The sequence below is a fragment of the Lepidochelys kempii genome, chromosome 2 (assembly GCF_965140265.1).
Source record: "Lepidochelys kempii isolate rLepKem1 chromosome 2, rLepKem1.hap2, whole genome shotgun sequence".
In the NCBI taxonomy this organism is placed as follows: Eukaryota; Metazoa; Chordata; order Testudines; family Cheloniidae; genus Lepidochelys; species Lepidochelys kempii.
The window spans coordinates 43,037,782-43,051,567 of record NC_133257.1 but is presented as its reverse complement, the minus strand read 5'-3'; the positions used below and the strand labels follow the sequence as shown (position 1 = coordinate 43,051,567).

Here is a 13,786-nt window from a genome sequence, read left to right as displayed (position 1 = left end):
ATGGGAATAGCTGGAATGCAGCATGTGCATTCCTTTCAGCCCCCAACACTCCCCCTACCCCCACCCCCAGAAGCTATATGGAGGGAAGCATAGCAACTGAATATGAAGGCTCTGTACTGGCTGGGAACTCTGCCTCTCTGCAGGAGGCTTGTAAGTGTTGTTTTGTTTCCCTTTGTGTCACTTGTGGCGTATTAACTATGGGGACTCTTTATCTGTCTTTGGTGTTATCTAAGCGCTTGGCTACACTTGCGAGTTAGAGCGCATTAAAGCAGCCCACTCACTCCCCGTCCACACTGGCAAGGCAGGTAGAGTGCTCTGACTCCACAGCTAGAGCGCTCCTGGTACTCCACCTCCGCGAGAAGATTAGCGCTTGGTGTGCCTTGGCTGAAACGCCCAGGCATCAGTGTGAACGGGGTGCATTACTTCGCTCTGATCACTCTCCGGAAATGTCCCATCATCCCCTTAAGTCAAGTGGCCACTGTTGTCATTGTTTTGGAATTGCTGCAGGAATGCGGATATGCCCTTTGAAAGTTCCGTTTCTGACAGCCATCGTGCTTATCTGCTCCGAGACAAAGCAAGCCATTAGTGTGGAATGCTGTGTGTGAGAGAGAGCCGGGGAGGGATCTGCAGCTGTCTGAACTTACAAGACAGCATGCTGACATGCTATCAGCCCCCCAAAAACCCACTCTCTCTTCCCCCCATATACACACAACACACTTCCTGTCACACTCCATTCCACCCCACCCCCATTTGAAAAGCGTGTTGCAGCCACTTGCATGCTGGGATAGCTACCACAATGTACTGCTCTCTGTGGCCATTGCAAGAGCTGCTAATGTGGCCATGCCAGTGCGCTTGTAGTTGTCAGTGTGGACAGATTGCAGCGCTTTCCCTACTGCACTCTACGAAGGCTGGTTTAACTCGACGTGCTCTACATCTGCAAGTATAGCCATGCCCTGAAGTTGGGCTGGTTTAACTTAAATCATCTTAGGGCATGTCTTTTAGTGTGGCTTGTGTAGTTGCGGCATAGCGCTGGGAGAGAGCTCTAAAAAAAAAAATCTCCACGAGGGGTGTAGCTACCAGCGCTGGGAGCGTGGCTCCTAACACTGGTGCACTGTCTACACTGGCACGTTACAGTGCTGAAACTTGCAGTGCTCAGGGGTGTGTTTTTTCACACTCCTGAGTGAGAAAGTTGCTGCACTGTAAAGTGCCAGTGTAGACAAGCCCTTAGTTAAACCAGTGACTTTTGTTTGTGGACACTTTTTTTATATCTGTTATAAACAGGTTATGTTAAGTTGGCTTTCACCTGTAAATTTACAGAGAAATTGCATCCGGTTAGAGCATGACCTGGACAACATTTAGAAATTGACACAACACTTAAACGCTGCTTAGCATTTGGTGAAAATGGGGGTCCTTCTGTTTAACATTACTGAGTGCTAAATTGTCACAACGTTTTTAATTCTCAAGACTGCTCAAGGTCATGGTTTAATATGATATAATTCTTAACTATAGACAAGCCCAAAAGGTTGTATTTGGCACTTATGGAAGGCTTCAAGAAACCACTGTCTTGTTTTCAGTCTGCTTCTTCCTGTGAAAGCTCTTAGCAGTATCAGAGACATTGAAGATATCTGTCTGTAGATTCCCCCTACATCGCTTCATGTTAGGAAAATTCTTGACTGTAAAGGTTAGAAATGTTTTGAATGAGTTCTTAAAACCTGTAGAAGTTGGCTGCATGTCACAACAAAATGCAAGGTGGAAAAGACTGTTCAGCATAAGTAGTTTGTTCACATTGTAAGAGACCATTGAAGGTAGAGCGTCTTGTTAACACATCTCCAGTCACAGGACAAAAACAGGGAGTTAGTGGATAGCGTCTATCAGAGTATGAATGTAAGCTTCCAGGGTTGTCTTTTGAAAGTTTTCTTTGAGGATGAGGACTGTAGGCCAGATATAGAGTGATCGCTTTGTGAAGTGTTCACCCACAGGTGATGTGGTGTTTGTCTTTTATCATTTTCCTATGTAAATTCAATCAAGAGTGTAGTGATTGTTTGGTTTCACCCACTTAGTTGTTGCTGGGGCCTCTAGTGCACTGGATGAGGCTCACCACATGTTGCAATAGGCATAAGTAGCACCCATGGATCTTGAAAGGTCTTTTGTGGGGGTGTTGATCATTGTAGCGGTGGACATATGTCGGCAGGTTTTGCATCTGTTATGGCATGGCCTGGTGCCATTTTGAGTTGGAATGAGCTTGGAGGCTTTCTTGAACCCTCCCACTTAGAGAGGTTAGAGAGTTGTTTGGGCCAGCTCATCAGAAGCAAGCTGCTTCCCACAAACCAGGACATGCCAACTCAAAGCGGCACCAGAGCTAGTCTGCTGCCCTGCATAACACAGGCCATAAAACTTCCTGCACTGAGCCCAGTAACTTGTGGTTTAATAACAAGCTATAGGTGGAGTCACTGGAACCCATACATCTTAAATTGTTTTTTATCTTTAATTACCCTGGTTAGAATTTTCTCTTCGACTCACCTTGAAGCTATCCTACTAAACTTTTACCCCAAAAATTTGCTGAACAAAGTACTTTTTACAGATCTGCTTTACTCTTTCTGGATCGGATCAGGGAAGCTATGCCGTGTTCTTCAGTGGGTTAGTAAAAGCATGCAGCCACCTGGGCACAAACTGTGAAATGTATAGAAGAATCAAGTTTTGTTCTATATATTTTCATAGTTTATTTTGTGCCCAATTGGCTGTATGCTTTTAGTAATGTTTGTCTGTGAACTCAGTAGATACCTTTTGGACCAAATCTGTGACTAACTTCTGTTGCTTTGTAAATTTAATTATAAATGGCTGCTGGAATGAACATGCCTCAGCTTTGGCATCTAATCATTCACAAAAGGCTGCTTATTACAAGCATACCATTAAGCAAGAGTGGTTACACAACTAACTCTTACACAAACAAGAAATTTATCCTGTTCTTCAACAGTCAACAATCTGGACTAGTGATTTTGATCCTCAAACAGCAGCTAACAATCATAACAGATTTATTGTCAAACCTCATTTGCATCACCTCCCCAATACTAGCTGTCAGGCAGGGTATAGTCAGGCAGCAAGCAAGGTAGTGTCAGGCAGCAAACAATCCTATTACTTATTGTTGCTACTACTTCTCTAGAAAGTAAATGATCTTCATGCTGACAGTTGTAATGCTGATTACTTAGTTTGAAACATGAGTTACATTTTGAATTCTTCTTGTGATAGTTAGAGGTGTACTTACTCCTTAGATTTAGGACATCTAGTGGAACGTATATCTGGGTGGTGTGGCTAAAATGAATAACTGTAGGTGGAATTTAATACTGAACAAGAATGGTCTTTGTGGAGTATAGGTGCATGCCACACAGTAATTCAGGCAGGATGTTTGGATTCTTTGAATATGAATAATTCTTCACTTTTTGTTTATTCAAGTTTACCCAACTAGGACAATTTAAACAGGTACTGAAATATTTCATTTTAATGTCTCAAGCATTTATGGGCTCAAAATAATGTGAGATACAGTGGAATTGTAGGAGTTCCACTATCCAGGAACTAAGGAGTTGTCTACACCGCAGGTTAGTCGGGATGTGAATAAGCCGTCCCCTGAGCGACACAAGTTACATCAACCTAAGTGCTGGTGTGGACAGCACTATGTCGGTGAGAGAGCTGCTTCTGCTGACATAGCTACCGCCTCTCGGGGAGGTGGGTTTATTATGCTGACAGAAGAGCTCTCTCCTGTGGCCAGAGAACATCCTCACCAGAAGCTGTAGCGATGCTAGTATAGACTAGCCCAGAGATGCCATAAGAGCAGTTACTGCAGTGTTTAAACCTCATAAATGGCTCACTGAGGGATTAAAAAAGCCTGTGACAAATGTAAACAAAACCTAAGAAACCTCTCTTGTCATGTACCTTTTATTTATTGGCTTCCTCTGGAGCTTGTTGCTGTAGTATGAGTGCCCCGCTGCCCTTGAGAACCAGGAGTAGTACTCTGGTGAAAAGCCCAGCCCACAGAAGCTAAGACTTCTGCTGGTATACTGTCTTTGAGCCCAATTTAGGGAAGTGGGGCTCCATTTTTTTATATTACTCTCTGGCTAGTTGGTGTCCATAAACTTCTACCCAACCACCTTTTAGCAGCTGAAAGAGAAGAGGGGCTTTCTGTTCTCCCCCTTCAGTGCCTCTTTGTTGTGAGGAAAGGTGGGAGGAAAACAGGTCTTCACTCTCCGCCTGTTTTGAGGAGGTAGGTCTTCTCTGTATAGAACTCGAATACTTGCTTTTGTTAAGATCTCTCCCAAGCATCAGCAAAAAGACATAATTCTTGAAAGTTTACTGTGGACTTTAAGGTTTTGAATAGCAACTGTGAAGCTAATCAGTCTTTCACTTCCTTTTTTCTGCCTGTTGGCAAAGCTCTGAACAACAGAAGCACTGAAAAACTATCTGCAGATGCATGAAAACACCATTGCAACAGTTTTGTTTTTGTTCATATTTGAAAAACAACTATATCTGTGCAACTATAAAGGCTAGAAACATTTTTGAGCTCTTCAATTCTGTGGAAATTGATAATTGTTTAGAAACCTATCCTCGCCAAGAAAAACTTCACAGTGAGGAGTAGGCACGTGTAGAATTTTCAGCCCATGACTGAAATGTATGTACAGTGAAACTTAGCAATATTATATATACGTGTAAGATACTATATACACCTTATATACTATACATATAACAATGCTAGATACACTTAAGAATTAAGATAATGGCTAGCTGTATTAACAGTTTTTATGCTAGTGTGTCCTGTGGTGATCCTGTTAGTGTTAACTCAGTTTCTAAACAAACCATCAGTTGTGTCAAACTTGTGAATGTTAGAGCTTGCGAATAGTGACAGACATTCAGAAATATAGTCTAGAGAACAGGTACAGCTCAGGAGTGGCTGTGCAAGTCTTTCTATGCTGGTCTACCAATGGGCATTTATCCATACCTGGAGAAGGGACAACCTCTAGGGAGAAGGAGGGTAATTCAGTCACCTACCCTGTCTCCTAATATTATCAACAAGGTTGCTTTTGGTGTCATTTATGGTGGTGGTTTCTGTGTTATGGACGCCTGTCCATTGAGAACTAGACAGATTAACTTTCTTTCAAATAGACTGCTAAAAAGTCATCCGTTGATAGAAACTTTTAATTGTTACTGACCTGAGCAGGATTTGAATAAAAAAGTGCCATCAGTTAGCAGTGCCCAGAGCCATCAGTCTTATTAGCTGTTTCAAGTAATTTGTTTTACTAAATTATTTGACTATAGAATGCTTTTGTGAATCAGTTGTCTTCTAACAAAATATTAATTTTTGTTTTAGGATACCTGTAAAAGATGGTGGATCGTTTGGCAAACAGTGAAGCAAATACTAGACGAATAAGTATAGTGGAAAATTGTTTTGGAGCAGCTGGTCAACCTTTGACCATTCCTGGTCGTGTTCTGATTGGAGAAGGAGTGTTAACAAAGCTGTGTAGGAAGAAACCTAAAGCAAGACAGTTTTTCTTATTCAATGATATTCTTGTCTATGGCAACATTGTTATCCAGAAGAAAAAATACAATAAACAGCACATAATTCCACTGGAAAATGTCACTATTGATTCCATCCAAGATGAGGGGGACTTACGGAATGGGTGGCTTATCAAGACACCAACAAAATCTTTTGCCGTTTATGCTGCCACTGCAACAGAGAAGTCTGAATGGATGAGCCACATAAATAAATGTGTTTCTGATTTGCTTTCCAAAAGTGGGAAGACACCCAGTAATGAACATGCAGCTGTCTGGGTACCTGACTCAGAAGCTACTGTTTGTATGCGTTGTCAGAAAGCAAAATTTACACCTGTCAATCGTCGTCACCACTGTCGCAAATGTGGCTTTGTTGTATGCGGACCCTGCTCTGAAAAGAGGTTTCTTCTTCCCAGTCAGTCATCCAAGCCTGTGCGGATTTGTGACTTCTGTTATGATCTTCTTTCTGCTGGGGAGATGACTACTTGTCAGCCCACTAGATCAGACTCTTACAACCAGTCACCTAAGTTCCCTTTAAATGACGTATCCGATGATGACGACGATGATGATAGCAGTGACTAAGGACCAAATTCTGTTTTCAGGCGTTGTAATTGGTGTTTTGAACCATAAAGAGCTGCTTTTGGGGAAACCTGTAGCTAGACTCCTCTGAAATTCTATCCTAGCCATAAAATTTGCCTGAGTATCTTCAATTACAATGTGCCTCAATATGAATGCTCTAGACAATAGGCTTTTCACTCTTCTGCAGGGATAGACTGTTGCAAATATATCAGAAAATTTTCCAACTTTTTATACTTGAGTTATGTCTAGAGTAGACTTGTTGTTGAAGATTGGAAAATTCAGCGTAGCTTTCTTTGTTATTTAACAACCATGCTACATTGTTTGATAGTGATACTTTATCATTTCTGTTTTTTATATGGGAAAATAATAAACATGCATGAAACTATGATAAATATATTTTGGTTAATTCCATCAAATTATTAGCTTTTTCTAACCATGTTATGTAATGATAAATTGAATTGACATTTCGTAACATATATTCATACTTCAAATGTCACGAATTTAGGGAAAAAATTGTTTTGCATTTATTTATGACCAGCAGTGCCTTGTAATGATTGTGCTGTTTCGGGAAGAAACAAACCTGTTGCATACTATCTGGATTTGCATGGCACAGATATCTGAGAATTGATGGTGCTATTGAAAATAATTGCTGTGGTAAAATAAGGTTTTGGAAAGTGCATTAATGTATTCACACCAATGCAGTGAGTGACTATGGCCCCAATCATGTAACCTAATCTGTGAGGGCAGTCCACTGGTACACATGCAAATTCCCACAAACTTGAGTGGGCTTCCACAGAAGTTGTAGAGGCTCACTTGCATGCATCGAATTACAGGGTCATTATCTCTGGTGGATAAATTTAGTGTGATCTTCTCCACATGGTTATACAATCTCATTTCTCTTCAAAATAGTTTTAAGATTTCTTACATTTTTATATTTTATAGGTATCAGAAATAGTAATTGGCAATTGCATTGTTAAATTTTGACTGGTGGTTTAAGTAACATTTTGTTCCTGAAATGTATTAAGTTGTTCTGAATTGCTTCCCAATATGACACTAATTTGTTTATTTCACATTAGCGGGAGGTATTTTTAGGTAAAGATTGGAATTTATTTTTAAATAAGCTAGTGTGAAAAATTTCTGACCAACAATCTGTGAACACATTTGGAAAAATGGCTCTTCTTTATACACAACAGACCTCAAGTTAAAAGTGGAATGCAGATTATTTTCTTTTAAACATATGTGTGTGTGTGTATATATATATATATATACACACACTCATGACCAAGAAAACTGTAACGAAGTTACGAAATGGTCAGTGCAGAAAATGTCTCTAACAGAGTTCACTTTACTTTTATCAAGTTCTTTTCTACAGAAGCGTGATATTCCTATATAAATGTAAAAGTTAGTTTTGTGAAGATTTGTAAAGTCCTAAACATGTTGACATTTCTTTATTTTTATAATAGTCAATTTTTATGTGAAAAAACCTCTGAAATAATTGTATGGGAATATAGTAGCAACTGATTTTATAAAAGAAACATGATTGTTAAATTTATATATAGATGTTTATTAAGTGACAATTTCTGCACTGTTTGCCTTGGCTGGCAATAATTGGGTTAAAAGTATTTATTGAATAAACAGTCAATGCTGCATATTGCACTAGTCTCCCAATCTGTACATTGTAACTCTGTTTTTAGCAAAATTACAATGTAAAGCAATAATTCTCAATTCAGTATCTAACTAGCTAAAGAGTGCAATTAACATAAGAATTGCTGTAATTTTAAATTGAACAAAGAGTTGCTATTTTCTTTGAAAAGCATGGAAGTAAAAAATTTGATGTGCTTTAAAATAAACATTGAAAGGGGGAAAACACTTTCTGTAATTAGGTTCTACGGAACAGGGGCACTCTTTAATATTACCTGATAAGCAATAAATGGGGGAGTGTGCTTAAAAGGATTGCTGAAATAAATCAGTGTACTCATACCTTGAGTCATAGGAAACAATGACTTGCAGAACTGAGAAAAAATGTTCTGTTCTGAGAGAGTATTTTCAGGCAACAAATCTTACCTTTGTGCTTATGCAATAATATTTCTGTTTCAGAAATGGAGGCTAAATTTAATTAGCTTAGTTTTTCTATAGAAACCTAATTCATAGACTTTGTGTAAATATCTGTGCTAATGATTAACAGTATAATTTAGTTTTCTTTTCTTAAGCTGTGGTACAAGATTAATATTCACTTGTCTTGTTTCAGAATTCCATCCTTTGTATATCTTTCCAGTATGTTTGTAAGTTGCACATATGTCTTCAGCACTTTTATTTTTTTTCTGGGAGGAAACATTTACATTTCTTCCTAAGTTATTTCTGCAGAATGTTCTTGCACCTACCCGAATCCATCATTACCTGTTAACAAAATTTGTACCATGCTGCACTGATTCCTGAAGCTGTAACCAAACTGACATCTAAAAGGGGAAAAATCATTGTTTCATCTGAAACTAATGTATACAGTCAAAGCTCTTAGAGAACATAAAAATGTTTTGGTAATATGCATATTCCATTGTGGTGTTTCAAATAATTTTTTTAATGGGTATAAATTGTCTTGTACTTTCAGATTATTCAAAGGGCTCAATACGTGACTTGTAATCTTGTTTTCGGTCAAATCTACGTATTTTACTTACAAATATATGGTGTAGCTTCAAACCTGTATGTGTTAATTCTTCTTTAACTACAGGCCTTCAAGAGTGACAGAGGGTACAGCAGTAGCATGGTAAACATGGGTAGTGGAGCTCTCTACGCTGATCAGACAAGAAATTAAAATTCAAAAGTTCCCAGGGCTTTAACAGGAGAGGGGCTATTTCCTGTGTATCCTGGTTGCTGTGCAGTGAAGTTGAAAGTGCTCTCCAGAGCAGTCACAGCGGAGCACTGTGGGACACCTCCTGGAGGCCACTTAATTCAAATTACACAACATAGTGTCTACACTATCCCCAGGTTGACCCGTGGATGTCGAATCAAGCACTACACCTCTCGCAGAGGTGCAGTACAGAAGTCAACTTTACAGGTAACTTAGGTCGGCGGAAGGGACTCGGTAGTGTAGACAGGTACATTATTAGATCCACTTAATGCTGCTTTCATTGACCTAAGTTTGTAGTGTAGACCAGGCCACGGTAATAGCATACTTTATTTTCCTGCCTTAAGTAAATTAAATGCAAGTAGGTTCAGTTTCAGAAGTGGCTAAATCTAATAAATTGGTGGGGAGCAAGTAATACAGGGGATCAAAATTGAGAGAAATCAGAATAGGCAGAATGTGGATTCATAAATGATTTATGTAGTTAACTAGATTCACATTAAAAATAAGACTAAGCAAGAAATGAACACAGCAGGGTGCACTGATTTAAATCGGTGGTTTAAATCAATTTTAATAATTTATATCAGGAAGCCTTGATTTAAATAGATTGTAGTCATGTTTTGCATTTGTACTCTTCAGGTATTTTCCTAAAGAAAGGTTGACTCTTGTTAGTTGTTAATGATTAAAATATGTTGATTTGCAACTAAATATAATTAAACTTGTTGCTTTTTTGCTAACCAGGAGGATACACTGTATCTATACATATTTTTTTTTAAGGAATTATATAGTTTAACACACATTTACTCAGATTCTCAATTTTTATATTGTTAGAAAATGGTGAACTATGCACTTTTTTATTTACTAGAATTAGATTAATATTTACTTATGATTTTGTGTCAAGCTATGGATGGATTCAATTAATGCACAAAAATCTCATTTTAATTTTAAAAAAACCTTAAGTGCTGGATACAGAAGAGAAAATTTATCAATACATTTTTACATTTAAAACTGATTTATTAAACTAAGGAAGTAATAGGGGTGGTGATTAATTGCAGTTAACTCACGATAAACTCAAAAAAATTAATCGCAGTTTAAATTGCACCGTTAAACAATAGAATACCAATTTAAATTTATTACATATTTTGGATGTTTTTCTACATTTTCATATACATTGTATTCTGTGTTGTAATTGAAATCAAAGTGTATATTATTTTTTATTACAAATATTTGCACTGTAAAAATGGTAAAAGAAATAGTATTTGTCAGTTCACCTCATACAAGTACTGTAGTGCAATCTCTTTGTCATAAAAGTGCAACTTACAAATGTAGGTTTTTTTTTTTGTTACATAACTGCACTCAAAAACAAAACAATGTAAAACTTCAGAGCCTACAAGTCCACGCAGTCCTACTTCTTGTTCAGCCAATTGCTAAGACAAACAAGTTTGTTTACATTTACGGGAGATCATGCTGCCGCCGCCTTATTTACAATCTCACCAGAAAGTGAGAACAGGCATTTGCATGGCACTTTTGTAGCTGCCATTGCAAGGTATTTACGTGCCAGATATGCTAAACAATCATATGTCCCTTCATGCTTCAGCCACCGTTCCAGAAGATGTGCTTCCTTGCTGATGATGCTCATTTAAAAAAAATAATACGTTAATTAAATTTGTGACTGAACTCCATGGGGGGTGGGGAGAATTGTATGTCTCCTGCTCTGTTTTACCCACATTCTGCCATATATTTCACGTTCTAGCAATCTCGGATGATGACCCAGCACGTCTTCATTTTAAGAACACTTTCACTGTAGATTTCACAAAATGTAAAGAAAGTACCAGTGTGAGATTTCTAACTGACCCAAGGTTTAAGAATCTGAAGTGCCTTCCAAAATCTGAGAGGGATGAGGTGTGGAGCATGCTTTCAGAAGTCTTAAAAGAGCAACACTCCGATGCGAAACTACAGAACCCGAACCACCAAAAAAGAAAATCAGCCTTCTGCTGGTGGGATCTGACCCAGATGATGAAAATGAACATGCATTGGTCTGCATTGCTTTGGATTGTTGTTGAGCAGAACCCATCATGGACACATGTCCACTGGAATGGTGGTTGAAGCATGAAGGGACATATGAATCTTTAGTGCATTTGTCAGGTAAATATCTTGCAACACTGGCTACAACAGTGCCATGCGAACACCTGTTCCCACTTTCAGGTGATACTGTAAACAAGAAGTGGGCAGCATTATCTCCTGCAATTGTCTTAGTGATTGGCTGAATAAGTAGTAGAACTGAGTGGACTTTCAGGCTCTAAAATTTTACATTGTTTTATTTTTGAATGCAGTTTTTTTGTACATAATTCTACATTTGTAAGTTCAACTTTCATGATAAAGAGATTGCATTACAGTACTTGTATTAGGTGAATTGAAAAATACAATTTTTTTTACAGTGCAAATACTTGCAATCAAAAATATAAAGTGAGCACGCTACACTTTGTATTCTGTGTTGTAATTGAAATCAATATTTTTGAAAATGTAGAAAACATCCACAAATATTTTAATAAATGGTATTGTATTGTTTAATAGTGCGATTAATCGCGATTATTTTTTTTAAGCGCGCGACAGCCCTAGTAGTTAGTGAGTTCAACTGATCCTGGTCATAACCACCACCGAGATTTTAGAACTAGTAGATCTCATCCTCTCACCTAGTTTTTATTTATAGATTGGAAGAAGAAAAAAAGCTTTCCTGCTTTTCAACTTCCAATTGGTGTCTGAACTTTGAATGAAATAGTCATTGAACTGAGCACCAGCAGAAGAGGTAGTGCTATCAAATGCTGTTTTAGTACGTCAACCAACTCTGGTTCCAATGAGTTCAGTGGTTTGACTTTCTTTAAAAATTGGCAGCAAACATGAGCGGCTAAATATTTTTATATATAATTTAAATGATTATAATTTAATAAGTTTAGGTTGTCAATTTCATAGGTTGTCAATTTCAAATTTTAAATATTGTTTAAAAATAAACTTCTATTTAATGTATAGAATCATAGGACTGGAAGAGACCTGAAAAGGTCATGTAGTCCAGTCCCATACACTCATGGCATGATGAAGTATTAGTGGTTCTCCACCAGGGGTACACAGAGGTCTTCCAAGGGGCACATCAACTCATCTAGATTTAACAAGCTACATTAAAAGTATTAGCTAAGACAGTACAAACTAAAATTTCATACAATGACTTATTTACACTCCTCTATCTACAATATACTGAAATGTAAGTACAATATTTATATTCCAATGATTTATTTTATAATATGGTAAAAATGAGAGAGTAAGGATTTTTTCAGTAATAGTGTGCTATGGCACTTTTGTATTTTTAGGTCTGTTTTAAATTAAGTGAAACTTGGGGTACAAAAGACAAATCAGACTCCTGAAAGGGGTATAGTAGTCTGGAAAGGTTGAGAGCCACTGATCTAGACTATCCCTGACATGTGTTTGTCTAACCTGCTATTAAAATTGTCCAGTGATGGAGATTCTGCAATCTCCCAGGGCAATTTATTCCAGTGCTTAACTACCCTCACAGTTAGGAAGTTTTTCCTAATGTCCAACATAAACTACCCTTCCTGCAATTTCAGACCATTGCTTCTTGTCCTATTCTTAGAGGTTAAGGAGAATAATAGTTTTCCCTCCTCCTCCTTGTAACAACCTTTTATATACTTGAAAACTTATGTCCCCTCTCAGTCTTCTCTTCTCCAGATTGAAAAAATTGGGTTTGTTTAATCTTCCGTCATAGGTCGTTTTCTAGACATTTAATCATTTTTGTTGCTCTTCTCTGGACTTTCTCCAGTTTGTCCACATCTTTCCTGAAATGTGGTGCCCAGAACTGAACACAGTACTCCAGTTGAGGCCTAATCAGCATGGAGTAAAGAAGAATTATTTCTCGTATCTTGCTTACAACACTCCTGCTAATACATCCCAGTATGTTGGGTTTGTTTTTTTTTTTTTTTTGCAACAGTGTTACACTGTTGACTCATATTTAGCCTGTGAACCACTGTGACTACCAGATCCCTTTCTGCAGTATTCCTTTCTAGGCAGTCATTTCCCATTTTGTATGTGTGCAACTGATTTGTTCCTCCTTAAGTGGAGTACTTTGCTTTTGTCTTTATTGAATTTCATCCTGTTTACTTCAGACCATTTCTCCAGTTTATCTAGATCATTTTGAATTTTAATCCTATCCTCCAAAGCACTTGCAACCCCTCTCAGCTTGGTATTGTCCACAAACTTTATAAGTGTACTCTCTGTCATTATCTAAATCATTTAAATAAGAAAAACAGTTTTAAATGTTAAAAAATCAAGTTTTTATTTAAAAAGCCATGGATTTTTATCCATTCTGCACTCTAATATGTTACTTTTCTAAGTTGGAGTATCATAAATGGGGTCACTTTGAAAAAGTCCATGTCCATATGCTTTTTGAAGTAATACCTCTTGTTGGCTAGGTATTTGCTAGAAAATACTTGAGTTTTCCTAGCCAGTGATACTGAATTTTGTTCACTCCTAAAAGTGGTGGTAGATGATTCATTTTGAAACAAAAACAGTAAATGACATCTCTTGTAAAAATAAATTGGAGAATATCTACTAATTTTTTGCCTTTGAGCCAACCTGTCTAAAAAGCTGTTTTAGCAGTTAGTACATGCAGTAGATCTCTTCACTTCATATTGTATATTTCCAGTTATTCACTTGCAGTAGGCTACAATTGCTGTTTATCTGATATATTCTTAATGTTGACTTGAAACAACTGGAGCCAGTGCCTGGAGCAACTATCCTCCTAGGCTCTCAATCAGTTTTATT

General features: G+C 37.7%; 1 protein-coding gene across 4 annotated transcripts in view; it reads left to right on the top strand.

Annotated features, from left to right (window-relative positions):
• PLEKHF2 (pleckstrin homology and FYVE domain containing 2) overlaps positions 1 to 11,093 on the top strand; it is a 49,198-nt gene extending 38,105 nt beyond the window's left edge. For 3 of the 4 annotated variants that reach the window (XM_073330529.1, XM_073330527.1, XM_073330530.1), the window contains one exon: positions 5,357 to 11,093. In XM_073330529.1, the coding sequence (XP_073186630.1) occupies positions 5,371 to 6,120 (750 nt within the window). In that variant the 5' untranslated portion in view covers positions 5,357 to 5,370 and the 3' untranslated portion in view covers positions 6,121 to 11,093. The remainder of the gene's footprint in view (positions 1 to 5,356) is intronic. The other variant, XM_073330526.1, reaches the window with a different exon arrangement.
• Positions 11,094 to 13,786: the final 2,693 nt, after the last annotated feature.